This window comes from Mixophyes fleayi, chromosome 3, assembly GCF_038048845.1.
Source record: "Mixophyes fleayi isolate aMixFle1 chromosome 3, aMixFle1.hap1, whole genome shotgun sequence".
Classification (NCBI taxonomy): Eukaryota; Metazoa; Chordata; class Amphibia; order Anura; family Limnodynastidae; genus Mixophyes; species Mixophyes fleayi.
In genome coordinates, this window is record NC_134404.1 from 74,418,317 (window position 1) to 74,444,209 (window position 25,893).

Below are 25,893 nucleotides of genomic sequence, written 5' to 3' on the forward strand. Positions count from 1 at the left end.
GATTGTATTATTTATAATTTCAGAGACACAGTGGCTTGTTTGTTGGGTCTCCCCTTTTCCCAGCAATAAAAGTTTCAGAGTAACCTAGATCTAAAAAGGAAGGTTTCTATTAGGTCCAGTTTATGTGGATCTAATAGTACGAGCAGGTGGGAGAGACATCAAACAGGTCAGCAATGGACTGGGACTGGCCTCTATTGGGAAGTCTTTGGAACATCACTGCAATAACATCACAGGATTACTTCTTTAACAAGAAGCACGTAACGTTCACTTTGAACGCTGTGTACTGCAATCGAGGTGCCAGGAACTGAATACTGCAGTCCCCTGGCACCCTCTCAGCTAGCAGAGTGGTAACTAGAGCTGTTAGTGCTCACAAAAGAACATCTTTAATAGCCTGACATTTGAAGGCGGAAGTGCAGAGTTAGGAGGCAACAACTGTGCAGCTGGAGGCCGGCGACCAGTCGGCACATCGTTAAACACCACAACTAACCGTTAATCTAGTTTGCAATTTACTATCTGATAAGGTGCACTTTGTAAAGACCAGATTGTGTGCCACTGTGTAATGCTTGCCCCTTTTTTTTAAGTAATGCATCACTACCCTTGTATGCAAATGTGAGCAGATAGGCAGATTTATCTGCCATTCAAATAGTAAGGTATAGGGACATTTTTAGGATATAATTCCCTCCTTTAGGCTAATATTGCATTTCCATCTAGACAAATTGTGAGATTTTTTTTTTTTATACACAATAATGTGATTATAATGTGTATGACAGGTCCACCTTAAATTAAAGTTTTTTCAGTGCAGAGACATCAAATGATGCAAAAACTTAAAAATTTATTATCATTGAAAAAAATGTCAAAATATTGAATATAAAAATATACTGTATAAATCTTTGATTCAACATTGACCATTTACATTGTGGATCTTACAGATTCTTTACCCTGTGGTAGCATTCATTGACAAAAAGCAAGAGATGAAACCAGTTGGAAGTTCCATTGAGAAATGTCTTCAATTTTTCTCAAAGCCTGTAATATGCTTAATATTTAATAAGATGCATTCTTGCATTGTTCTTGAAAGGGAGACAGGACATATATAAACTAACTCAATTTCTATAGGAAAGCATTGTCATGTATACTCAGTTATGACTGGGTGAGAGACTTGTTTTATGCAGGCTGCCTGTCTGCTTTATCCTCAGCCATTGATTTAAATACAAAAAAACACAAAAAAAAACAAAAACACCCACACACACACACAACACAAAACCTTTAGGTCATTTTAGACTTTTTAAAGTCTAATATTTTTAAGTAGACTTTAAAAATAAATTGCTCCTAAAAAGGGTCTTTAAGGATTGTAGTGCAATATATCTGGCAATGGGAGAGTTAAGATTTTCTTGTTAGCGCTTTCCAATCAAATTTGCATTTGAAACTAGAACTGGTGTCTCTTATCAAAGTATTTCCTGTCAGCATTAAAGGCAGTTACCTGGTTAAAAGGCCTAGGACCATCTCCCAGTAAGGGGGCTTTCTGTTGTGCTTGGTGGGATGCTCTTGGTGGATTCTGTTGACTGTGAGGACCTTGAGAGTTCCCTGGTGGCCCTTGGGCTACCAATTGTCCACGTGCATCTTGATTAAGTCCCAAATTTGCCCCCCTGCTTTGAGAACCCCTCATTTCATGATGGCCACCCATTTCTGGAGGTACTCTAACATCCTGAGGACCCCTCAAATCTTGAGGGCTTCGCAGATCTTGAGATACATGCATGTCAGTTGGTCCCCTTGTCTCTTGATTACCCCTCATATGCTGTGGGCCGCGTAAATCATTTGATCCTCTGATATCAGATCTTCTCATATCTTGAGGACCACGCATGTCAGGTGCCCCTCTCATATCATGTGGGCCACCCCTCATGTCCTGTGGGCCACGCATGTCAGGACCGCCCCTCATGTCCTGTGGGCCACGCATGTCAGGACCGCCCCTCATGTCCTGTGGGACTCTTCTATCTTGACCGCCCCTCATGTCCTGTTGGCCACGCATGTCAGGTCCGCCCCTCATGTCCTGTTGGCCACGCATGTCAGGTCCGCCCCTCATGTCCTGTTGGCCACGCATGTCAGGTCCGCCCCTCATGTCCTGTTGGCCACGCATGTCAGGACCGCCCCTCATCTCCTGTGGGCCGCGCATGTCAGGACCGCCCCTCATCTCCTGTGGGCCGCGCATGTCAGGACCGCCCCTCATCTCCTGTGGGCCACGCATGTCAGGACCGCCCCTCATCTCCTGTGGGCCACGCATGTCAGGACCGCCCCTCATCTCCTGTGGGCCACGCATGTCAGGACCGCTTCTCATGTCCTGTGGGCCACGCATGTCAGGACCGCCCCTCATGTCCTGTGGGCCACGCATGTCAGGACCGCCCCTCATGTCCTGTGGGCCACGCATGTCAGGACCGCCCCTCATATCTGGTGCCCCTCGCATATCCTGTGGTCCACGCATGTCAGGATGACCCCGCATATCTGAAAAGCTGCGCATGTCAGGGGGACCACGCATATCCGGAGGGCCGCGCATGTCAGGAGGACCCCGCATTTCTGGAGGGCCGCGCATGTCAGGAGGACCCCGCATTTCTGGAGGGCCACGCATGTCAGGAGGACCCCGCATTTCTGGAGGGCCATGTATATCAGGAGGTCCCCGCATATCTTGCGGGCCACGCATGTCAGGAGGACCACGCATATCCTGTGGTCCACGCATGTCTGGATGACCACGCATATCTGGAGGGCCACGCATGTCTGGGGGACCGCGCATATCCTGGGGACCATGAATGTCTGGGGGACCGCGCATGTCAGGAGGGCCCCGCATATCATGAGGCCCTCGCATGTCAGGGGGGCCCCGCATATCATGAGGCCCACGCATGTCAACAGAGCCACGTAAATCAAGAGTTCCCCTCATATCCTGAGGGCCACGCATTTCTGGTGGAGCCCTAATGTCCTGAGGGCCATGTAGATCTGGAGGACCACGCATATCTGGGGCACCCCTCATATCCTGTGGACCTCGCATGTCTGGAAGGCCTCTTATATCTTGAGGCCCATGAATTTCAGGAGGTCCTCTCATATCCACTGGTCCCCTTACATCGGATACATGTCCAAGCATTGCTTCTGAAGGGCCTCTTAAATCTTGCGCTGGATGTCCCATCAGCATACCTTGATTAGGTCCTTGATTATCCCGCAGTGCATGAGATGTCTGTACACCTCTAGGTGCAACACCCATTAGTGGCCCCTGAGCACCAGATGCTCCCTGCATGCCATGGTGAGGGGCTTGTACTCCTCTGGGACCTTGTTGTACCTGAGGACCCAAATGAACCTGAGACACAGGATTAACTGGAGGACCTTGTGAGCCCATTGGTCCATGTGGAACTGGAAGTCTAGGCATTCCAGGATGCATTTCCTGAGGTCTTATACTCTGTGGACCTGGACCCATGAAACCCTGTGGGCCTGTAGGTACTTGAGGCCCTTGTGGTCTGAACTGTCCTTGAGGACCATGTGGCATGTTCATGGACATCTGTTGTGGGGGATGGGGTTGCTGGAAATTTGGTGGTGGTTGAGATTGCGGTCCAGGTGGTGGGAAGGATGAAGGAACTTGTGGAGGTGCTCCCAGAGGAGAAGCAAGGCCAGGAGATTGCCCTGGAGTCTCTGCCTGCTTTTGTGCAATTCTTTCAATCTTTAATTGCTGTAGAATAAACAGAAACAATAGGATATGTGAATATATTGTTGAAGAATGGTCACAAAAAAAAGCAAGGACAGAGTAAATATCAATGCAGAACATTCTATATTAGTTCCCCAGTGTCAAAGAAGCCAAAATTGTGGCAGGCAAAACAGTATTTAAAATGATCTAAAGGTATGAAATCCACAATCCATAGAGTGAAAGGGTGGTAGCCAGAGAAGCTATTAAATCGGACAAAAACATTTTACTGTTATCATCGATTCAATCAGACACATGAGGCAATACCATTTATTGTATATGTCAACATCTATGCAACTCTGATTTAGAGAGGCAAAGATTTTGTACACAAATAACACAATAGCTCAACCATAAGCCCACTAATCTATGAATGGATCTGCCCAACCTCCCTTCACACTTATCACAGACATATCTAGACACAAGTCTAGATAGTATTATAGACACAAGTCTATAATTGCTTGGTTTGTGGCTACCAGGGACACCAGACTCAAACACTTGCAGTTACACTATGTATACATTGAAGACAGGCAGACAAGTGCATAATATTGAGAAAAAACACTTTGCTGTTATCATGGAATTAAGCACACACCTCTAGCAGCTGAGGGTTGGTATACTGTAGAGCAGCCATCTCCTGCTCAATCTCAGCCTGGTTCTTCTTCTTATCATCAGGCTTCACCTCCTCCTTCCGTTCAGGAACAGGTTCTGAAGCTGGCATCAGGGGCACTTTATTCTGCAGCCATGCCTGGAAAATTTTTAAAGATACATTGGTCACTGCAAAATTTAAGAAATGGTTTGTAAGGCACGATCCTTAGAGAGATTTTTCAAGAAATGTACATATTTAATTGTAGGCATTTTGCTCAAAGACAGTTTGGTTATTGAGAGGACAATGTGTTTAATGACAGTGATAAACATAGGTGTTCTCTGCCATAACAGATAGTAGCATCTATTTGCCTGTGTTTTCCTGGCTTACTACAAGCATGCTTTCTTCCAAGCTGCTTGTAGCCACTAGTAATATGCAGAAATCACTCCATCCATATTGCGCATGTGAATGAGGAGATTTGTATACTTTTACACAAGACGTACATTTTTTTGTTTTAGTAGTTTTTTTTTTCTATTTATAACAGGGACTACAGAAAAGAGACTGAATACAAAGAGTTTCTAATCATGTGGGGCAAGAAGGAGGTGGGTAGAGGGGTGTAACTATCGGAGCAACCTGCCGGGCGAGACCACCATGTACAAGTATTTATGGTATAAAAATTAAAGAGATACAATAACGACCACACATTTAAACACACATCCTGTCTGAGTGCTGAAACTTATTTTATTAATAGTTTCTGCCTGAACAAAATAATAAAAAATGGAGGATACCTGGAAAGAAATAATAGTTTAAATACAACACGCCATGTGTACTCAAACAACTGCTGATGTGCTAAACAGTGAACCCTGATTGGCTCTTCACCCTTCAAATACTGATCAGCAGCAGGTGCTCTGTCACCCATGACCAAAATCAATGTGTTCTGTACATGACTGCTTTCTCTATGCAACTGAAGCCATGGTTGCATTTTCTGGGGTATGTTGATAGGAATTAAATTTGCATGTTAAAAAAAACAAAAAACAACACACACACACACACACACACACAAGACTAACAGTGCTTTATGAGACTTTTTTGTTGGGGGGGGCTGTAAATAGAATATATTTGGCACTAACTTGCTGAAATTGAGCCGGAATGGGTTTGGCATATGGAACTTTCTTCTGTGGCACTTTCTTCTGGTCTTTTTGCATCACCTCATCCATCCCCCAGTCCAAGCCTGGGATTGTCATCTCCACTGCACTTGCCTCCTCTTTCCCTGAAAGTACAGACAGGAAAGTTACAACGAGATAGCAAACAATAGATAAAAAAAAAACAGATAATACAAACATCATCTTACCCATCTGTTCTTGTTCCATTGCCATTTTCAGCTGCTCTGGAATACCCATGCCAGGAATAATGGCTAGATTGTTAGGCTCAATGTCATCTGAAGAGGAACAAGTTATTTATTTTGAAGGTAAATTACATAAGGTACAAAAGAGAATAACGTTGTAAAGAGAAGTCATAATTTCAATATAGAGTTATGAAACACTTAGCCCTGTAAATAACAACTCACTGCAATGTAAGCTAACAGTAATCAAACAAATGTTCTGTAATCGAAAAAGTTTTTCCTTTATCACATGTATGAATAAAAATCAGACTTGAGACTGAACCATAGCATGTGGGCTATTAAAGTTACCATATTCAACACCATCCTCTGACATGCCAGGGAGAAGGTTCAGGTTATAACGGTCGCGCATTTTGTCACCAGGGCGGTTTCTGGTCCAGAATTTGCTAAACAGAAATTTCAGATATCAATATCAACAGACATACACCATGATACTTGCTGCCATAAAACAAAGTCTCAATTTATAATACCTGGTGTGATCATTGGATCCAGAGCACAGAATATGTCCAAGTGGGTGCCAGGCAAGACTCCAGATCATTCCTTCATGTGCTATGTCCATACCACCAACCTCCTTTTCCACCCTGAAAAAAATGGACATTCTAGATCTCCATATTGAGGAACCCCCATTCACCACACAAAATAAATACATACCGATTTCACATTCAACACCACTAATCTTACACCTCACCCGGACTCCTCTATAATAGCTTCTTTTTATCAAATTTATTCGTCAAGCTTTTCACCACCCCCCCTGGTTATACGTTTCTACTTGTTATGTACCTGATATACACAGTAGATTAAGAGTCAGATGTCTATGTATATGCACTTTTACTCTTGTAACCTTTATATATAGTATTATTCTGTTTACTTGTACTCAAAATATGAAAATAAGGTATATAAAATAAATACATACCCAACATTCCAGAACAAGAGAGAACCATCAGAGCCACCACTGGCAAATAGACCTTCATGAACTGGATGCCAAGCAACAGCTAAAATAAAAAAAGACACAAACTTAGGGTCACTGGTCTACTAAGAACCAGAATAAGGAAATGGCTTAGTAACCAAAACACACATAAAACTAAACAAAACCGGTCTTCTGACCTGTGGCCTCTTTTTTGTGGCCTCTAAAAACTTGCAGCTCTTCCCGAAGGTTGCGAATGTCAAAAAGCTTGCAGAGATGATCACGGGAGGCAGTAAGCAGCCAGTTTCCATTCAAGTTCCACTTTACCTCCATCACAGTATTTTTATGAGCATGTCTAATTTCAGTTGTAGAATAAAAACAAAAAGACATCCATGAATTTAATGCAAATAACTGAAACAATGGGGTATAAATAATATTGTCAAATAAATATTTGAAAGAGGGACGGTTAATATTGGGATTATATAGTGGTTTATACATTCAGTGAATGTCCTCTAGACAGGCAGATGACTATAATAATGTTGCGACAGAATTCTCAGTGACACAATCAACAAAAACTAAACAGAAAAAAACACAGGTGACAAACGGACAAGAGAAACAATATAATTAGTAAAAATCAATACAAGAGACTGTAGAAAATGCAAATACATAAGACAACTAGGACACATTACAAAGAGAATAAGTAGTTAGGAGGTAGAGAAGGCCAAACTAGCAAGTTAGCATTAAGAGAATTACGGTAGTAAATGCAGACAATAGGGGTGAAGTGAAAGGGACTATAATGATAGCTATGTATTTGAAGCCTGCCAAGCAAGTGTTCCGGGTCATTTTGCCACCAACTGGCACTGTTATATTGGAGTTTCTGTATATTTCTGTAAATCCTCTGCAGAGTAATAAACACCACTTTCACTCACTGAGAGTATGCATAGATAATTCACGCCCATACAGATTTACAAATAGAAGACAAACTCCTCTAATCTCCTTTCTAATCTGATTAATTCAACTAGTAAGGGAAAAGCAGGAGTGGGTTAATGAAGATGAAAAGAGCTACTTTATGGTAATAAGTAATTATTGCTACAATCCTTTTAAAGTAGAAATGACACATGTAATGCAGCATTGTTTGAGGGTCCTTTCCTTCAATGTTCCAATTATTGACTTACAGTGTGGCAAGACTCTGTCCATTTTTGGGATCCCAAAATTTGATTGGCTGTTGACTGTCCTTACTTCCAGAGACTAGAAGACCTTTGGTTGGGTGCCAGTCAACACATTTCACATCAGCACCATGTCCTGAAGGTGAAACAATTTTTATTTTATCCGTTGTGCAGTGGCAAGTTTCCAGTAACTTATTATTTGTGTAGTCAAGCTAAATCAGTTGCCTTATAACAAAAAGAAACACCTCCACAATTTATTTCAAAACAGATGGAACAGAAGCACTTAAATTCCATCAACACCTTTTAATATTGGGGTGCGTGATTGAAAGGAAAATCATGAATTTTAAAAGACATATTTTTATTACAGGAAACAAAATGGCCTAATTCAAAGAAGATATAGAACATGCAACTTGATAAAGGCAGGTTAAGGCTGAACTATCACTGTTCTTCATTCTACCACAAACAGGACCTGTCATTGAATTAAGGTTTTTAGACAAAAAAAAACTCTTCAGGGATTGGTTTGGGAATACATTAGACCACTGGTGTCATCCTGCCCCAATGTTTCATAGCTCTTTGTCATCATGGCTTGTGCAATTGCCACTCGGTAGAAGCCAAACTAGAGGTTGGTACCAGCTTGAAGAAGGCACCTGAGCCAGTTTCACTATTATTATTATATGGCTTCCTATATCATTAAGCTTTACACTTTTAATCATGTGTTCTATTAATATAGGTTTACAATCAATTTGGGAAATATGCAACATTAACAATGGTAAAAGCAGAGGTAATTAATTAAAAATCTATATTATTTGAAACGTTTTCCATTTACAAATATAAAAAGGGATTGAGTGTATTTATTTTTACTAAATGCTTTTTAAGCTGGAGTACATAGGTTCAGTACATTGGGCTTACTCACAGAAGCACATTCCCTCTCAAAACATTCAGAGGCATAATCCATTCCCGTCTGCTACTACTATGGCCCATGGCGACAGAAAACTAGAACACAGCTTCTCCTAGCAAGTTTGTTTTTATAACTAGAAACCATTATCGATAAAGATGTGTAATGGTGGAGGGTGAATAAACTAGAGAACACAACATCAAGAACTCATTTTCCAGTTTATACATTACAATGTGTGCTTTAATTTCAGTATTTTTCCCCCGTATTAATACAGCATCATGTCTACTTCGATCTACAGCCAGATCATCCATTAGGCAACCTAGGATACCGCCAACTGTGCCAATTGGTGCCCCAACGTGTTTTTTGGGGTTGTTTTTCAACTTTTTTTCTGACAAAAGGAACATTCATCAGAAATTAACTTCTACAGTTCATTTTTACTTCTTACAATTCTTTTAGTTTTCTTTAATATACACAGATTGTTATGTCATTCGGTGTATAATTCTAGTTTATAATTAGGAACATTCGGTATAAGAACTGGCAAGTTTCTGATTCTTTGGTACAAATACTCATTTGTCTTTTTGCCGTTGTTGCAGGGTTTTGGTGAAACATCCATCAGTATGTGGTCACTAAACACACTGCATACTGTTGTACAGAAACTACTATTACAGCTACTTGCACTGGGATATCACATTTAATGAATGCTGTCTAAATTAAAGAGCCCTTACAGTGGCTCTTGGTTTACCCAAATTCCTCCCTCAGCCTAGAGAGCACAATGTACTCTTATTTGGACACATGGCAGTTTTGTTTTTTGGATTCTTATGTATCCCTCATGTCAAAGAGTGGTCAATCAAAAACAGTATGCAAATAGTATGAGAGAAATATGAAGTAAAGACGGCACACTGGTGTACAGCTATCTAAAAGGTGACAAACTTCTCCCTTCATCTACTGGTTTCTAATACTTTCTCTAATAAAACAAACTGGTCTTTTGTACCTTTAGATTTATAATGGTTAGACAAAAACAGATTAATTTTAAACTTTATTAAAAAAGTAGAAATTCTTTCACAGTGGGAAAAAATGAGAATCAACATACATCACATTTTCGTAAAACAAATACAGTAAGTGTACAAAAAGTATTTTTTTTTCTGTCAGTACTGTCAAAATTTCAGTTTTTAATCATACTTTAATTTATCAAAAACAAATAAAGTGATTTCAATATCGTATGGCATCATATCTAGGAATCAACAGACTGTAGATCATTGTAGAAGGTGTTTTGAGAGCCATCCTCACTAGCCAAGAACCAAATTCTTTGATTGTTGCCAACTGCCAAAGGATATCATGCCCAACCATAGCCGATGTCACCCTACTGTTTTTGGTAGGAGTGCAACTTACTGTTTCTCTTTCCTGCCATTGGGGGACACTGCAAGACATTGGTGTATAGTAGTGGCTCCTGAGCCCACTGCTATACCCCAATGTCTCGCAGTTTCCCCCAATGGAGTCAGAGAAATGGATTTTACAGTCAGTAAAAATCTTATTTTTACATGATATTTTGTGATTCTATATTTTATACTGTTTTTATTTGTGTGAATAAATCAATATCCTTGAGGTATTATGCCAGATCTCTCCTTTCTCCCATCTATGTAATCTGGGAGAAAACAAGATACTATAAATCAGAGGAGATCCTTATTATTGAAGGAGAAAACACCCTTGGATGTTTTACGAGCCAAAATGCACACAATGTAAGTGCATTGAAAAGTGGCAATATTTTGTCACTGCATTATCCCCACATGTGGTGTAATTAGGATCCAATATTGATAAGCACTATTTTATAGTGGTTCTTTTTGGGTCATTAGCTCCTTTTTTGTGTCTTGGAATTAATTACTATACATTAATTTTGTCCCTATTTCCATTTTTTGCATACATGACTATTGCTTTGGAGACAAACAATGGAGCAGATGAAATAATTGAATACTAAGAAAAGAAATATTCTATGTGGATTCATATCCTCTGACTGTGATGGATTGAACTATATGTGGAAAAGAAGGATTACATTCAATTATTTGCCTATGGAACATTGTACTAGACATCGGTGTTTGATTATACCCAGAGACTCAGTTGTACATACAGTATGCGCCTGAGATACCTTTGTATTAATATTATTATTATATAGAATGTAGTGGCACCCTTTTTGTGTATCTGTAGGGAACACTTAGCAGGGATCACATATTTTCCACCTTGTATGCTCAACCATAGAGTAGCGTTACTTTCAACACATGGACCTACCTACTGCCACAGATATCCAACCGGTAATATAAGATGCTATAGCAGTGAAAATGTTGATTTTCTTTGATCATTTGTATATTAGCCAGGAAAATGTACACAGCACTGGTACCTCCAAATAAGTGCTCCACATGTCACATGCAAATTTCAGTCCCCCCCCCCCCCCGAACAATGTTTTTGAGTAATGATACTATTATTATTTGTGGGACATAACTTATAAATGCTTGCATTCTTAGTGACCTGAGCAAGGGGCCCAAAAATCATTATCTGCCCTAAAGCTCCATTTAGTCTTAGTCCAGCTCTGTTTAGCCAGACAGTCATTTAAGCTATTGTAATCTGTGATTCAAAGAGTAAAGTGTTGTAAATGGTTCTACTAGATAAATTACCTGCAGGTTAAAAAAATAACAACTGGCTAAAGTTATGTTAAGGAGCTATCCTTGAAATATAACTCCTACTCTCAGTATGTAAAACAAAAACATACCTCGTAGAATTCTCTCCTCATGACAACGAAGGAAGTCCCAGATTCTAACTGTGCCGTCATCTGAACAGGTGGCAAATTTATTATCCGTAGGGGAGAAACTGTTACATGGAAACAAGCATCACGGGAAAAAAGGTCAGAAATACAAATGGTATTATCCCATATATGCTTTGTGGCATAAACCTCCCACTGATCCCCCCCCCCCCCCAAAAAAAAAAAAACCAGACCAAAACCAAAAATCCCCACAACTACTTTTTAATGGTATATATAAAAAACAAAACAAAAAACACCTAAGCCTAACAACTCAATAATCTGTGTATTTTATAATACCATTTCTAATCTTATCTACTTTTAATGTGGTCCCATGATAATACCCATACACAACAGCCCCCAATTCTGAGTTTGTTTCCTCCTTCAAGTTATGGTAGTGAAATGCAAGTGTATTATGGCCAATAAAGCCTAAAATGTCACTCTAGAAGAAATCACCTCCCACCCAAAACGGCATGAATAATTATGCAGACTTTCTCTCTCTGCTTTTATATATTTCTATTTTATTCCATCCTAAATGTTCAAGAATAAAAGTGGGGACTAGCACTTTAATCGCACATGTCTATGGGACATAGCTCTGCTTTGTGAACGCAGCTTAAGTGTACTGTACTCACTGCAAATGCTGGATGGACTGTGAATACAGCTTATTCTATTTCCTTACAGCCAATGTTTTTTAGGGTGCAGAACATAATCAACAGATCACTATTGTAAAGGTGTACTGTAAGCTGTGCTCACCAGACAGAAGTCAATCAGGAATACAAAAGTATTTACTTATTATTGAATCACTAAAAAACCCATTTATTGTGCAATGCCAAGACAAAATAAAATGAAAGAATAGAACAGGGAACATATGCTTAGTATGGCACAATTGTGAGTATACTGTTAAAATGTAAACCATAGCCCACACCTGTTTGGCTCTCATACTTTTTAGTAAAAAAAAAAAATCAGGCCATACATTCCACTCGTTATTTCTACTTTGGTCCTGAATTCAATAAATGTTACAGCAAATTGCTACCTATGTTTATTAGGAGTCATCAGAAGTCTGATTTAAGGGAATATAAGGAGAGACCTTTTGGCAATAAAAATCCTAAAAAAAACTGAGACACATAGGGGCCTACACATGTGTGAATTCTAGAGGGGGCGGGATTGAGATCTAAAATTGTTTATCTGGAAAGTGGTTGGCTGATGTGAATATGAAGTAAAAATAACGGAAAATGAAATTAAAACCGATCACAGATAAACAGGTTGAGAGTCTAAAGGAGCACATAAAAACTCCAATATTATAACCACTATGGGTTCATTGACCCGGTATTGCTGCAATGCATGGGACAAAAATGAGCATGATACCTGATCATGATACTCTCAAAATCTAGAGCACCTCTATTGGACAGGGCGGAAAATGCAGGCGGAAGATTAATACTTGGGTGAAGTGACAAGACCAGCATGTTGGCTATTAAACGGGCCATAGCACTCCTTAACTACCCCCCCTTGCACCTCGGTAACTGTGTTGAGAGTTGTAGTGTTATTTGTTTACTGTATTGTATTGTTATACCATGTACTGTCTTGTACAGTTTGCCCTCTGTACAGCGCTACGGACCTCATATCGCACCCTATAAACATTAATAACTTAAATTACATAACATTGACATATATACTATGCTGAGATTGTATAAAAAATAAATAAATAAAATCAGTCAACTGCCCTCAAAGGCTAGTGTTTAAATGTGCTCTTTCACAACAGAACAACCAGTTCACTGTGGATTTCTTCACATGTGCAGATTTAAGCCGACCATTACACAGTGCTGGAAGGAAGTGGTACTCGGATATCATTCTCAATGACTGAAGTGTGTGGTAAACATTAGGGGCCTGATTCATTAAGGATCTTAACTTGAGAAACTTCTTATTTCAGTCTCCTGGACAAAACCATGTTACAATGCAAGGGGTGCAAATTAGTATTCTATTTTGCACATAAGTTAAATACTGACTGTTTTTTCATGTAGCACACAAATACTTGATGGCTTATTTGTACACTGAAATTTAAAATTGATATTTGTGTGCTACATGAAAAAGTCAGTATTTAACTTATGTGCAAAACAGAATACTAATTAGCACCTCTTGCATTGTAACATGGTTTTGTCCAGGAGACTGAAATAAGAAGTTTAAGTTAAGATCATTAATGAATTAGGCCCTAGGACTCTTCCAGTAAGAACAGGATAATTTTAGAGAATATTAAAAAAGAAAAAAAAAAAAAGGAAAAAAAAAAAAAAGGGGGTAAGTCTTCATCTAATATGATTATGGAAAGAGAAAGGTGAATTACAGGGTTAATACAGAAGACAGAATGCAGATAGCAGTCTTCTCCCCAGACCTATTCCCCGGGTGCTCCACCCAGCTGTTTTTACATGCCATCCGGCTCTATGAGCCCAACAGAATCCTAATACAATAGATATTTTTATCCTATTAGAACAAGCACTATGTGAGCACTGCAGTCAGCAGTGTGTGTTACACCAAAAACCACCAGTCTGACCAGTCCTGGCAGGTGTGGGCAATAACTTTCAAAATTGTTCAATATTACTTCAAAGCATTACAACTGCCCCTCCCGACTATTTCTTAATGCCACCCAGCTGGCAAAATTTTCTGTGGAGAAATGGATAGCATTGTTGGGTATAGAAAGAGCGTTGGACATGAAAGTCATTATACAGAAAGGCTGGACGACAGGTGGGAGAGCAACACCTGGAGAAGGGCCTTGCTAGTGAGAGCTTTCATTCTAAAGTCAGTGGATTGATTAAGTTGGAGAGGGTAACACAAAGAGGGGAAATTAGTTTAAAAAAACAAACATAAAACGGGTGTGCTGAGGAGGGGATAGGACAGATAGGCTAGGGTGAACAGATGGGCTTTTAGGGAGCAAATGAAGCACTAGAGGGTGGAGGAGTGTCCAATAGAACGAGAAAGAAAGAGTGTTCTAGAGGTTTTGAGCAGCTCAACAGAAATCTTTGAGACGTGTTTACCAGAGGAAAATATGAAGTTGTGGTCGCTGGTTGTTCAGAGGGTAAAGTGTTGATGGAGAGGAGCTTGAACTGAAATCTATAGGACATAGACAGGTAGCCAGTGTAGAGCTTTGCCATAGGGGGAGGCAAAATCAGAACGTAGAGAGACGAAGACCAATCTTGCTACAACATTAAAGAGATATTGAAAAGAAGAGAGGTGGATGAGGGTGGGCCATAAAGGAGGAGGCCGCAATAGTGGAGGCGACAGATGATTAGGGAGTGGATTAATATTTGACTTGAGTCCAGCGGGAGGAAGGGTCTGATCCTTTCAATGTTCCGAAGATAGAAACGACAGTTGTAGGAGAGGGAGAATTATAGGATAACACCTACGCAGCTGACTTTGTTAACAGGGAGGATTGTGGTGTTATCAACAGTGAGGGAGAGTTGGAAATGGGTAACTGAAGAGTGAACGAAGACAATGAGGTCAGACTTGGACATATTTAGTTTGAGAATGAAGAGATGGCAGAGAGCCTGCTGAAAACCTGAGAAGGGTATGGGAGGATAGGTCAATTTGGGTGCTATTGTCATAGAGAAGGTATTTGAAGACCAAAGTAACCATTTAGTTCACCAAGGTAGGATGTGTATAGATAGAATAGCAGAGGCCGAGATGATGCCTTGTGGAACCACAAAGGGAGATCGGTATGGGTGAGAGGAGAACCCAGAGGTTGTGTGGAGGCAGTAGCCAGGGCAGATGAGGAATTTGAAGGAGGTGCCAAAGGCTAACTGAAGTGGCAGGGGCAACAGAGTAGAGAGCAGAGGTGAGTCTGGTTGTAAAGCAAGACCGCCTGTTTGGGGCAGGCCAATGCAGTTAAAGGAGAGAAAAAGAGCGGTCTCAAAAGAGGAAGAAAATATTGCAGGGTCAAGATGTTTGACGAGAGTATTAGTGTGAGGGAGGAGTGCAGTAGGTGAGGCAAGGGTAAAGGTAAGAAAATAGTTGTCTGAGAGCAGAAATGGTTGGAGAAGTCAGAGACGGCTCTAAGGTGGGAGAAGACTAGGTCAAGGCAGTGGCCAAGGCTGTGAGGAGACAATCATGGTAAGAAGCCAACAGAGGTGAAATCCAGTAGCAGCAGCATCAGTGGGGTTGTCAATGGTGATATATCGCTCAGGAGGAGAGAGGGAAGGTCACATGACAGGTAAAAGGGACTGTAGGGCAGAGATTACCCCAACACAAAGGTGGATGGAAAAGAAGAGACAACTGGAATGGACCTCTAAGGAGGGAGGGTGTAAGGGGAATGACCCAGACCATGTGGCAGGGAGTGAAGGATGCTAATGGTGCTGTCTGGGAGGACGCAGGGTCTGGTGGTGTGGGTGGAGAGGGCAGCAAAAGAGGTGGTATCAGAAGAGGAAGTTAATGGAGTTGGGAGAGGACTAGAATGTGGATGGAGGCCATTTTATCCACATCTCCTTTTCTTCTGTGCCCTCTGGAATGCAGGATTACTGGTGCACGGTGGGGCGCTTCAACATCAGGTTTGAACAGGAGGAAGGGCATGGACATGGCCCACTTATAATATCACACTAATAACAGTGCTAAAACCACAGGCTGTAAACTCCCAATAGACAATTTAAAAATGGAGATGAGAGGAAGCCTACTGGTATATTATTTTAGTTGAACCAACAATAAGTCTATTTTCAAAAAAAATCATTAAATCCAGATTATCCCATTTCATGCTGTAAAAATTCCTTTTAGTGTCTCATGAAGTCATAAAAACAGAATCTCTGTTGCGATTACTGAAAACTGGACTTCAACTTGTTTAGTTTGTCAAAGTACTTATTCCTTGGGATTCTGACAGGCTCTATCTTTACTGTTGATTGCATATTTGCTACATGTGTTTTTGAATAAAATTTGTGTTTACATATAAAACACTATATTGCGGCTTCCTCTTTTCCCCTTACTCCGAGATTCCAAAATGGAGAATGAGAAAATAAAATAATTTTTACAGCATAAAATCTGATAAAATGGCATTTCATTTTTTTTTTTTGGTATGCTGGCACTTGTTTATGGTGTTATTACAGTGTGTCAGGGGCAGGCTGGGTCCGAGGGCATCTACCCCCCGGGCCAGTCCCTTGGGCTGGGTCCCCTACATTTTTTTTTCATTAAAAAATGTTTCTAATAGGCTGCAGAGTCGAGTCTTGCCTCCTGGGCTAAAATTTCCCAGCCCTCCCCTGCTGTTTGTTGTGAAGACTGTAGTATACTATTTCTATATGTATTACTGTGTTTATATACCATCCATTTGAGGCCACTAGTATCCACAAGACAATTGAAAGGCACAGAGACAAGCATATTATTTGTGATATCTGATATGCAGGCACTTTCTTTAATATAACACTGGGTGTGGTGTCATATTGTGCAGCATTATGTTTTTTCTTACATGGTTGCTATATGAAGTTATTCTGGTTTGAGCAAAAGATCCACAGGAGATCTGAAGAATAACACAGATAAGCTGCACATAAATATGTATTTATTGTTGGCATGCATGCATTTTCTAGCACAGATTTATTGGAACTAAAATACTACACTAGTAGACACACTTTAGTGTATGTATGTATGTATGTATTTCCACAAGAGGTGGAAGGTGAGGTGCAAAATGCTTCCCATTGAAACGTATATGGTAGGACCATATCTATACCACAAGGTGGTGGAAAAAACAAAAATCAAGTCTGTGAGGAGGCTGTGTAACTCCCCACTTAAATGCACCTTAATAGAATATAAATCTTATCTCGCAAAACAATCATAGTTTTGTATGCACCTGATACACATTAATCAAGGAATCCGCCCACCTCCCTGATTCATCCAATTCCTCCCAGCAGACAGTGTAATCTTTTGCACCACTGTGCCTCATGGCCAGTAAATCCTTGAGTTTACTAAATAAACAAAACAGGTGCAGCTGTGTGAAAAGGCACATATGCATCCCAAAAGAGGATTTTCCCTTCGCTTTTGGAGCTTAATTGTTTGACTACACATGATGATATATGGAATCAAACCGCTGATCTATTGGGACAGCCACACTCATGAGTATTTTTCAGACGATGCTAAAACTTGATGAGTGAAGCTAACATGGTAGAAAACATTACAGTTAGAGCGTGAAGCGATTATGCTCTAAGGGGCTTCAGCAGTTTATATAACAATGCTATAAAACAAACACTGGTGAAAACTGTGCTAAATCAAATTGAAGCTCTAGTATGAAATTAAAATCAATGAATAACTACATACAATTCCTTCTCTACACCACACATTACATACAGCAGCATCCCTTGTAATGACATCACTGTTGCTTACACTGGAAAACAGTTGCATATAGATTTCCCCCCAAAAAACACAAATACGTATTTTGCTTGTAAAAGTTACTGTCAAGTTTACCGTTTAAAGAAATTTAGTTCATTAAATTTAAAGGAACTTGTTTGAAAATATCAAAGAGGCTCTGATAACAAGGGAACACATCAATTCACTTTTATAATTGCATGTGATACATACTAACATTTAGACAAATGTACCTAATGTTACACGAGACGCTATTTATAATAGGTAAGCCATGAACATAATGGAGACACTAACAGTTGTATAACTTTAGGTGACATACCCACAGGCGATTTTTCTTTAATTAATGCACTTGTAGCCGGATTTGACACTAGCAATAATTGCGGTGTCACTATACCTAATTGCATTTTAACTTATGTTCCATTGCAGTAGCAGATGTGCATTTGTTGGTGTCTCAAAGCATACAATCACTAGTAAAAAGACATATTAAGTATGAATACAATGTGTAAGTGTAAGACACCAGTGAGTATGTATACTGAATGATCGTTATAGCAGTAATTTGTTTTTAAATAGAGATGGTGATATAATAGATAAGTCTTTGCAAACAATCTCACATACCATGCCCCCTTCTCCACCAACTAGCAGAACTGTGGGGGTCTTATGCCATGGGCGGTCACTGTTTGGGAGAATTCACCCTGCTGGCAACACTGGTTATCCAAGTGTAAAAAAAAAAAAAAAGTATAATTCAAAAGCACACATCAAAAAAGACAAAGCAGTGGCATCCTTCCAATGGTTTGTAGCACCGAACAAGCAGTGCCAACATGATAGTCATCCCAAACAATGTGTGCCACTTGCATGGGATTCCTATAGTTCTACAGTGTAGGGGGTGTTCTTTAAAATACATTTTTGGGTGGAATTATCCCTTAACTATCAACCATGTTTGCATGCTGATTGCTAATGAGCAGTTTGGACAATACACTATAAGCTCACTTACAATTATTATTCCACGGTCGGGAAGGATGATACGTGGAAATATTTAGCCACGGAATCTGTGAAACAGTTTCACAAACAGATTTTAGCCTAGGTTACCAAACAACACACATAATGGGAGAAAGGGTTATAGCAGTAACACATTTTATATAAAGCTAATTTCAATGGTCAATTTCTTTGAATGTTTGCTCTTGTGCCTAGATATTCCATTGTCTGCTGGCACTCTCTTCCAGATTGAGAATGAACATAATTTTTGCAAATTCTATTAATGCCATTTTAATCAAGAGTTCCTGTCTGAAATAAATCTTTACCGAAAAACAAAAAGAAATGGATCAGGTGCACACTACTCTCTAATATTTACAATTTGATTGAGAATGGAGAGAGGTGAACATAAAACGTAACTTTTATTAATTCAAACAAAAAAGCGAAATAAATCCGACTTTGCTAATTTAAAAACAAGTGTGTGTGTTAAAATCCACCGATTGAGTAGTTAAACCTCTAATGGTAAATATTAGGGATTGATCCTAGGTAGTCTAGTAATCTTTAACTATTGTAATGTCATCATACTGCATGGGAAATAATAAGTCTGTACACTACAATAGTAGATTATCGGTATGGTAACCGCTTCCCATCCAGTGATGTACAGCTAAAAGTAGATTGTGTAAGCAAGCTCAGTTGCAATAGAGACCTACTAATGAATATCGTGTCTTGCTAGCTACCTAGCTGTTGCTCCTTCTAGCTTTGGAGCTAATGGAGCGATTTGAGTGCCTTACCTCCTGTTATTATAGGGATTATTTGTCCTATACTGCTCCAATAGATTCTAAGTTAGAAGGAGCAAGAGTTAGGTAGCTAGCCAAACACGATAGGGATTTTGCCCTATATCGCTCCATTAGATCTAAAGCTAGAAGGAGCAACAGCTAGGTAGCTAGCAAGACACGATATTCATTAGTAGGTCTCTATTGCAGCTGAGCTTGCTTACACAATCTACTTTTAGCTGTACATCACTGGATGGGAAGCGGTTACCATACCGATAATCTACTATTGTAGTGTACAGACTTATTATTTCCCATGCAGTATGATGACATTACAATAGTTAAAGATTACTAGACTACCTAGGATCAATCCCTAATATTTACCATTAGAGGTTTAACTACTCAATCGGTGGATTTTAACACTTGTTTTTAAATTAGCAAAGTCGGATTTATTTCGCTTTTTTGTTTGAATTAATAAAAGTTACGTTTTATGTTCACCTCTCTCAATTCTCAATCAAATTGTAAATATTAGAGAGTAGTGTGCACCTGATCCATTTCTTTTTGTTTTTCAGTTCACATTATCTATTGATGGTTGGTGCACCCTCTTTACCCATACAAATAATATATTATTTCTCAAGGTAATAAACGAGGGGTTACTCTCTTTCACTGGTGCGACAAAACCCCTTTTTCTTGTATTGAAATAAATCTTTGCCAACCTTGCATTCTCGAAAGTCTGCAATCTTAGTCTATATTTTCAAAGCTACTTTAGCACTGCCATGACTGAATAATATTAGTTATTTTTCTTTTATCATCATTTGTTTGTATTATCATTTTTTGGAGGAAGCATTTTTTTCTATCAATTTTCAAACTCTAAAACCGGTCATAACTGGAACACATTTTTCCTGTCCTGGCTGTGTCTTGAAAACACCCCTTTTTTCCCCCCCATGTCTTTTTCAGAAGAGATCGTGTTGAGTTTTCCCTTGATATCTTATTAGATTAAACATAGACACAGTTACTTTTGCATATTGAGAGCAGCCCCCCAAAAAACAGAAAATTTGAAATCCCCTAAGTCCTCCAGACTATGGGGATACAAGGTATGTATACTTTTTGCAAGGACTGAATATAGGGCCGGAGCAATTTGGAGATGCAGAGTGTTATTATGGTAACAGTAATTTTAATAAAACAGGTGAATATTTCTCATTTGACACCATTAGGCATACTCCACTCTCACTCCAAAACATAAAATGACTAAGAGGAATGTTAGTAACTGTTTGTTACTGTAAACAAAGTCTTACTGTGGCTGAAACTCATGGCCCTTCATTCCTAGGTATCCTGAGGTCACAGAACAATGCACATACAGAGGGCCAAATATTCTTGTTGCCACCTATGAACATATACAGACAGCAACAACGATTTTAGGATTAAGAGTAAATAACTAAAGCAAGAGATCTTAACCTTTACAGGAGACACAAAAAAAAAAATATATAAAAATGTATAGAGTCCCTATGATCATCCAAAATATTGTACAATGCCAATCAAATTTTTAATGATTGTATTAGAAAGCGTAAGGATCTCAGCGACTTCGACAAATGGCCAAATTGTGATGGCTAAACGACTGGGTCACAGCATCTTCAAAATGGCAGGTCTTGTGGGGTGTTCCCAGTATGCAGTGGTTAACACTGACCAAAAGAGGTGCAAGGAAGGACAACCGGCGAGCTAGCAACCATTGAGGACAGTGGTTAGTTAAGACAGAGATCAAGATGTTGACTTTGCCTCCAAATTGGCCAAATCTCAATTAAATCGAGCATCTGTGGGATGCACTGGAAAAATGAGTTCGAGCCATGGAGACCCCACCTCGCAACTTACAGGACTTAAGGATATGCTGCGAACGTATTTGTACCAGATATCACATATCTTCGGAGGTCGTGTAGAGACCACGCCTCGACAGGTCAAAGTCATTTTAGTGAAGGTAGCTGATCAGTATAAATTATAGTATAATACTGCTTTGGTGGAGGAAGTAGACACAATTGCCTCTATTTTGTCAAGCCTTCAGGGAAGCTGCTAATTGGTGCTGGGAGAGTAGAACTGGGCATCAGATAACCAGTATTCTGTATTATGGAATAATGTAAATGAAATTTATAGCTTTGGGTGAAATTCTTTAATGTATTGCAAACTGTGATTAAGATTAAAGAAAAGAGGAATTCTATAAACTAAGGTTTAAAAATTATGGCTGGTGGAGAAGGTAAACAAGCAAGAGCACAATTGTAGTGAGGATTTGAAGAGATTTATGTTTTTCAAGAGATGACAGTCGGTGTAATCTGTAATTTGAGGTTAATGTTGCAACACCTTTTCATGTAAAAAAGGTCATGAAAAGCCAATAGTGTTTCAAAATACATGCAATAATTTTTATCTTACATGTCTTCGCTAACATTTTGTGCAACCAATATTCATTATTTTTTGTTTTCACTTAACTGCCTCATACCCACTGGTGTAAATATTGGGCATTGTACAAATGTTTTTAACACTACTACTACAAAAACTCCAGCAGATAGTAGGCTTTACTAGAATAGAACACTGAATAAAGCATTATCTGATATATGGCAGCCCACTAAGAGTTTTCATCATACATGCCAACTCTCCCGGAAAGTCCGGGAGACTCCCGAAATTCGGGTCAGTCTCCCGCGAGAGCTGGCATTTCTCCCGCATCCCAGAATTCACCGAGAATCGCGTCATTTGATGCGATCCTCGATAAATCACGCCATTTTGGAGGGCGGGAGGGGGCGGGGTGAGGCCAATCGTGTCATTTTGGCCCTGCCCCGCGACGTACGTGACGGTTTCGCGGGGGCAGGGCCAAAATGACGCGATTGGGCCAGTCACGCCCCCTCTCCCGAAAACAAGTTTCCAGGAGTAGGTAAGTATGGTTTTCATGAATGCCACAGAAACGTTAAATCCATCCAAAAAGTCTATTCACCTGTAAGCATCAGGGTTTAAAGACATTTTTAGAGTAAAACACAATCCAGTCCAGAATAATTTAGTAAAGACTAGCTTAGTTATAACTAAACCATAAACTCAACTGCTCACTGAAAATTATACGAGACGCAAATTAAACTGTATTTGTTTAAAATAAACTAATACTGAAAGATCTTTTCAAAAATGACAGGGAGAGAAAAATCTGGGAATTTAAGCTAAGAACATTCCACTCATTGGCACAAGGGCTCAATCCAGGGTTTCCCAAACCCAGTCCTCAGGGCTCCCCAACAGTGCAGGTTTTCTGGATCACATGTGACATAATTAGGACCACCTGTGGATCTGTTACAATGTGTCAGTCAGTAATGAATACACCTGTGCTCCAGCAAGGAGATATGGGAAACCTGCACTGTTAGGGAGCCCTGAGGACTGGGTTTGAGAAACCCTGGCTCAATCTAACATCTGGATTTATGACCCACTATTTGGACACACTTCACACCCCACAGCAAAGGGACTCCATATCTCTTAACTCATATGACTTTAGGCTTCCATCCGTAATGAAAACCGCAGTTTTATTACTTTAGCTTATCTTAATTTCCCCCCCGCCCCGTACAAATTTCTTGATGTAACAGCTCTTAAATGTTGCGTCTGTTTCTTAGTCATTCATTTGTAAAGTTCCCTGAAGTTCTCTGTGCTGTGAACGTTAGCAAATATAATAATATTTTTTGGGTTAGCCAATAAAGGCATCACTCCTATAATACTTTTTTGACATGAAAGTATTTAATATCACATAGATTTTTCTGGCTAACACAGTACTGCAATAATCATTTTTTTTAATTATTTTTTTTTGTTACACATCTTTAAATAAACTGAAAAGATTTCAAAAACTTAGTTTAGTGTCATTCTTTCTGAAGCAGTTCAACATGTAACAGAGGTGATAGCAATAGGATGAGCAGCATCTAAAAGTATGGGGATAATCCTTCAAATAAACCAAAGAAACAGGTCAAGGTATATACTCTAAACTCATAAAATAAAAGGTCTGCTGTGATAGCCGACTGGTTTCAACTTCATAGCATAGTTTGCAAATCATTCAAATAAATTTGCTCCTAGATACCTCATTGTATAATTTTATTGAGAAATTTAGTTTTTTGAGTTGTGAACACATGAAAAGCAAAACAAGTAGCCTTTTATGGCAGATTTTATAAAAACATCTGAATTCTCCATTTTGCCAAAATGAATTTTTTTTTTCACTAATGGTTTTCTTGAAACAAAAACCAGGAAAACAAGTAGTGTAATTTTTGAAAAAAAACCACACATGCTATTAATATTGCCACCTCAATGGCAACGGTCATATTTTATTTTTTTTGCAATAAAAGTGTAAAATTATTAAAATGTTATGCAGGATAAATTAAGAGTTTTATACTATATACCCATGATCTTTTAGTGCTTGACAATGGGTAGACAAACATATAAGACCGAGCAGGGAAGACTGATTAATGATGATAGACCCTAGCTCACAAGCGTACAATCAGGTAGTAGGAAGCAATACATGGACAAACGTAGATTATGGGAAGAATGGAGGAATCAAGTGGGGGTGAAAACCTGGAGACAAGCAAGGTCAGTGATCCTGGGGCACCAATAGCTGTTTTTAATCATATTGGAAGAACGTTTCTTGTAAGCAGCCCGGAAAGAGGAAATTAAGGTGCGGGAATTCAATTGTTGGCAATGTACCAGCACACTGCCAGCCAATATGGTACAGAACCTCCGCTCAATTTCTCATTACATCCCTATGGGACACAAGAGAAAATGAGTGGAGATTTGAGTACAAACTCTGCTACAATGTGTCTTTGTGGACTGTTCTGAAGACACATTACAACATCTCACGCCAAATTGAATCCCCCCCCCCCCCCTAAATCTTGATCTTGCAGTGAGGATGTATTGCAGAGGTGACAATCAAGTTATGGCATTACAGAAGTCTATGAAGGAGAGTATAAGAGAATGGAGAATGATCATTGGTTGTATCCTGTACGAGATGGCTAAAAAGACTGAGGGGATTCCCCGCGCTTCAAAGGCATTTTCTTCAAACGGCAATTTTATTAAAGACAAAGCCCATTGGTTTTAAAAAAAAAAATGCCTTCAAAGTGCTAGGGATCGGCAGTTCCGTAAATTAAATATACCCCTGAATGTTAGGAACAAATAACAAAAAGCATACTAAACGATGAATGACTCTACAAACAGGCTTGAATGGCGTCTTACTATGGAGTTACAGAAACTGGTGACATCATACACACTAGCAGCTCAGCTTTCTTAAATGCACAAGATTAGGAAAAAATAATTTACATTCAGTAGTTTCATGGATATATCAGGTATATTTATAAGATTTGAAGCAAAGTCAATTCAGTAGTTAACTAAGCATTAAAAGCAATGAACATTTTACGTATGAACAGTCATTAACTGGGGTCTTCCGTTTAACAGCACATAACATTCTTAGAAATGGCAGGCAAAAAATGCTGTTGCATTGATGTATTTTTTATTTATTTTTAAAGTGACAATCTCTAATATCAACTACAATCTAATATATAAAAGAGAAAATTTGTCCTTCTGTCTGTCTTTCTATACAAATCCACATTTTTCAAGCGAAGATCATGAAATTTTGCATACGAGGCAACTAAAAAAAATTAAAATTTAAATTCATTACGGGGTGGGGGTGGCGAGGGGGGTAACACCTAAAAATCATCGAAAACGACCATAACTCTGGAATGTCTGGAACAATTTACACCAAACCTGGTACACATATGACTTACAGTCTGACAACAAATATTGTGGGGGCGAGACACCCCTAGCACTCCTAAGGGTGGGGGTGGCGAGGGGGGGTAACACCTAAAAATCATCGAAAACGACCATAACTCTGGAATGTCTGGAACAATTTACACCAAACCTGGTACACATATGACTTACAGTCTGACAACAAATATTGTGGGGGCAAGACACCCCTAAGGGTGGGGGTGGCGAGGGGGGTAACACCTAAAAATCATCGAAAATGACCATAACTCTGGAATGTCTGGAACAATGTCTTGGAAGAAGTTCCAAAAAAAAAAAAGGGTAAATATATTTTTTCTGGATGCACCCGGAGGAACAGATAAGACATTTCTCATCAAGTTGTTACTTGCTAAAATTTGAGTACATTCCAAGATAGCTATTGCTGTGGCCTCTTCTGGAATTGCTGCAACTTTGCTCCCTGGTGGAAGAACAGCACATTCAGCTTTCAAGTTACCGCTTAATCTGGCCCAAAGTGAAACTCCTGTCTGCAATATCACTAAACAAACAGAAAAAGCTCAGATTCTGCAGCAATGTCAGGTCATTGTATGGGATGAATGCACCATGTCACACAAAAATGCTTTACAGGCCCTCAATCAAACACTTCA

The 25,893-nt window shown here is 39.5% G+C and overlaps 1 protein-coding gene and 1 long non-coding RNA gene across 3 annotated transcripts in view; both read right to left on the bottom strand.

Moving 5' to 3' along the window:
- Positions 1 to 25,893, bottom strand: part of LOC142143738 (uncharacterized) — a 713,023-nt gene that overhangs the window by 135,897 nt on the left and 551,233 nt on the right. The gene's annotated exons all lie outside the window — the stretch shown is intronic.
- The window catches only part of WDR33 (WD repeat domain 33), a 63,596-nt gene that overhangs the window by 15,367 nt on the left and 22,336 nt on the right, over positions 1 to 25,893 (bottom strand). For both annotated transcript variants that reach the window (XM_075201825.1, XM_075201824.1), the window contains exons 7-16: positions 11,415 to 11,512; positions 7,771 to 7,897; positions 6,796 to 6,950; positions 6,605 to 6,683; positions 6,162 to 6,272; positions 5,983 to 6,077; positions 5,644 to 5,730; positions 5,423 to 5,562; positions 4,302 to 4,454; positions 1,478 to 3,700 (exon numbers count right to left, since the gene is read on the bottom strand). In XM_075201825.1, coding sequence (XP_075057926.1) covers positions 1,478 to 3,700; positions 4,302 to 4,454; positions 5,423 to 5,562; positions 5,644 to 5,730; positions 5,983 to 6,077; positions 6,162 to 6,272; positions 6,605 to 6,683; positions 6,796 to 6,950; positions 7,771 to 7,897; positions 11,415 to 11,512 — 3,268 coding nt within the window. The remainder of the gene's footprint in view (positions 1 to 1,477; positions 3,701 to 4,301; positions 4,455 to 5,422; positions 5,563 to 5,643; positions 5,731 to 5,982; positions 6,078 to 6,161; positions 6,273 to 6,604; positions 6,684 to 6,795; positions 6,951 to 7,770; positions 7,898 to 11,414; positions 11,513 to 25,893) is intronic.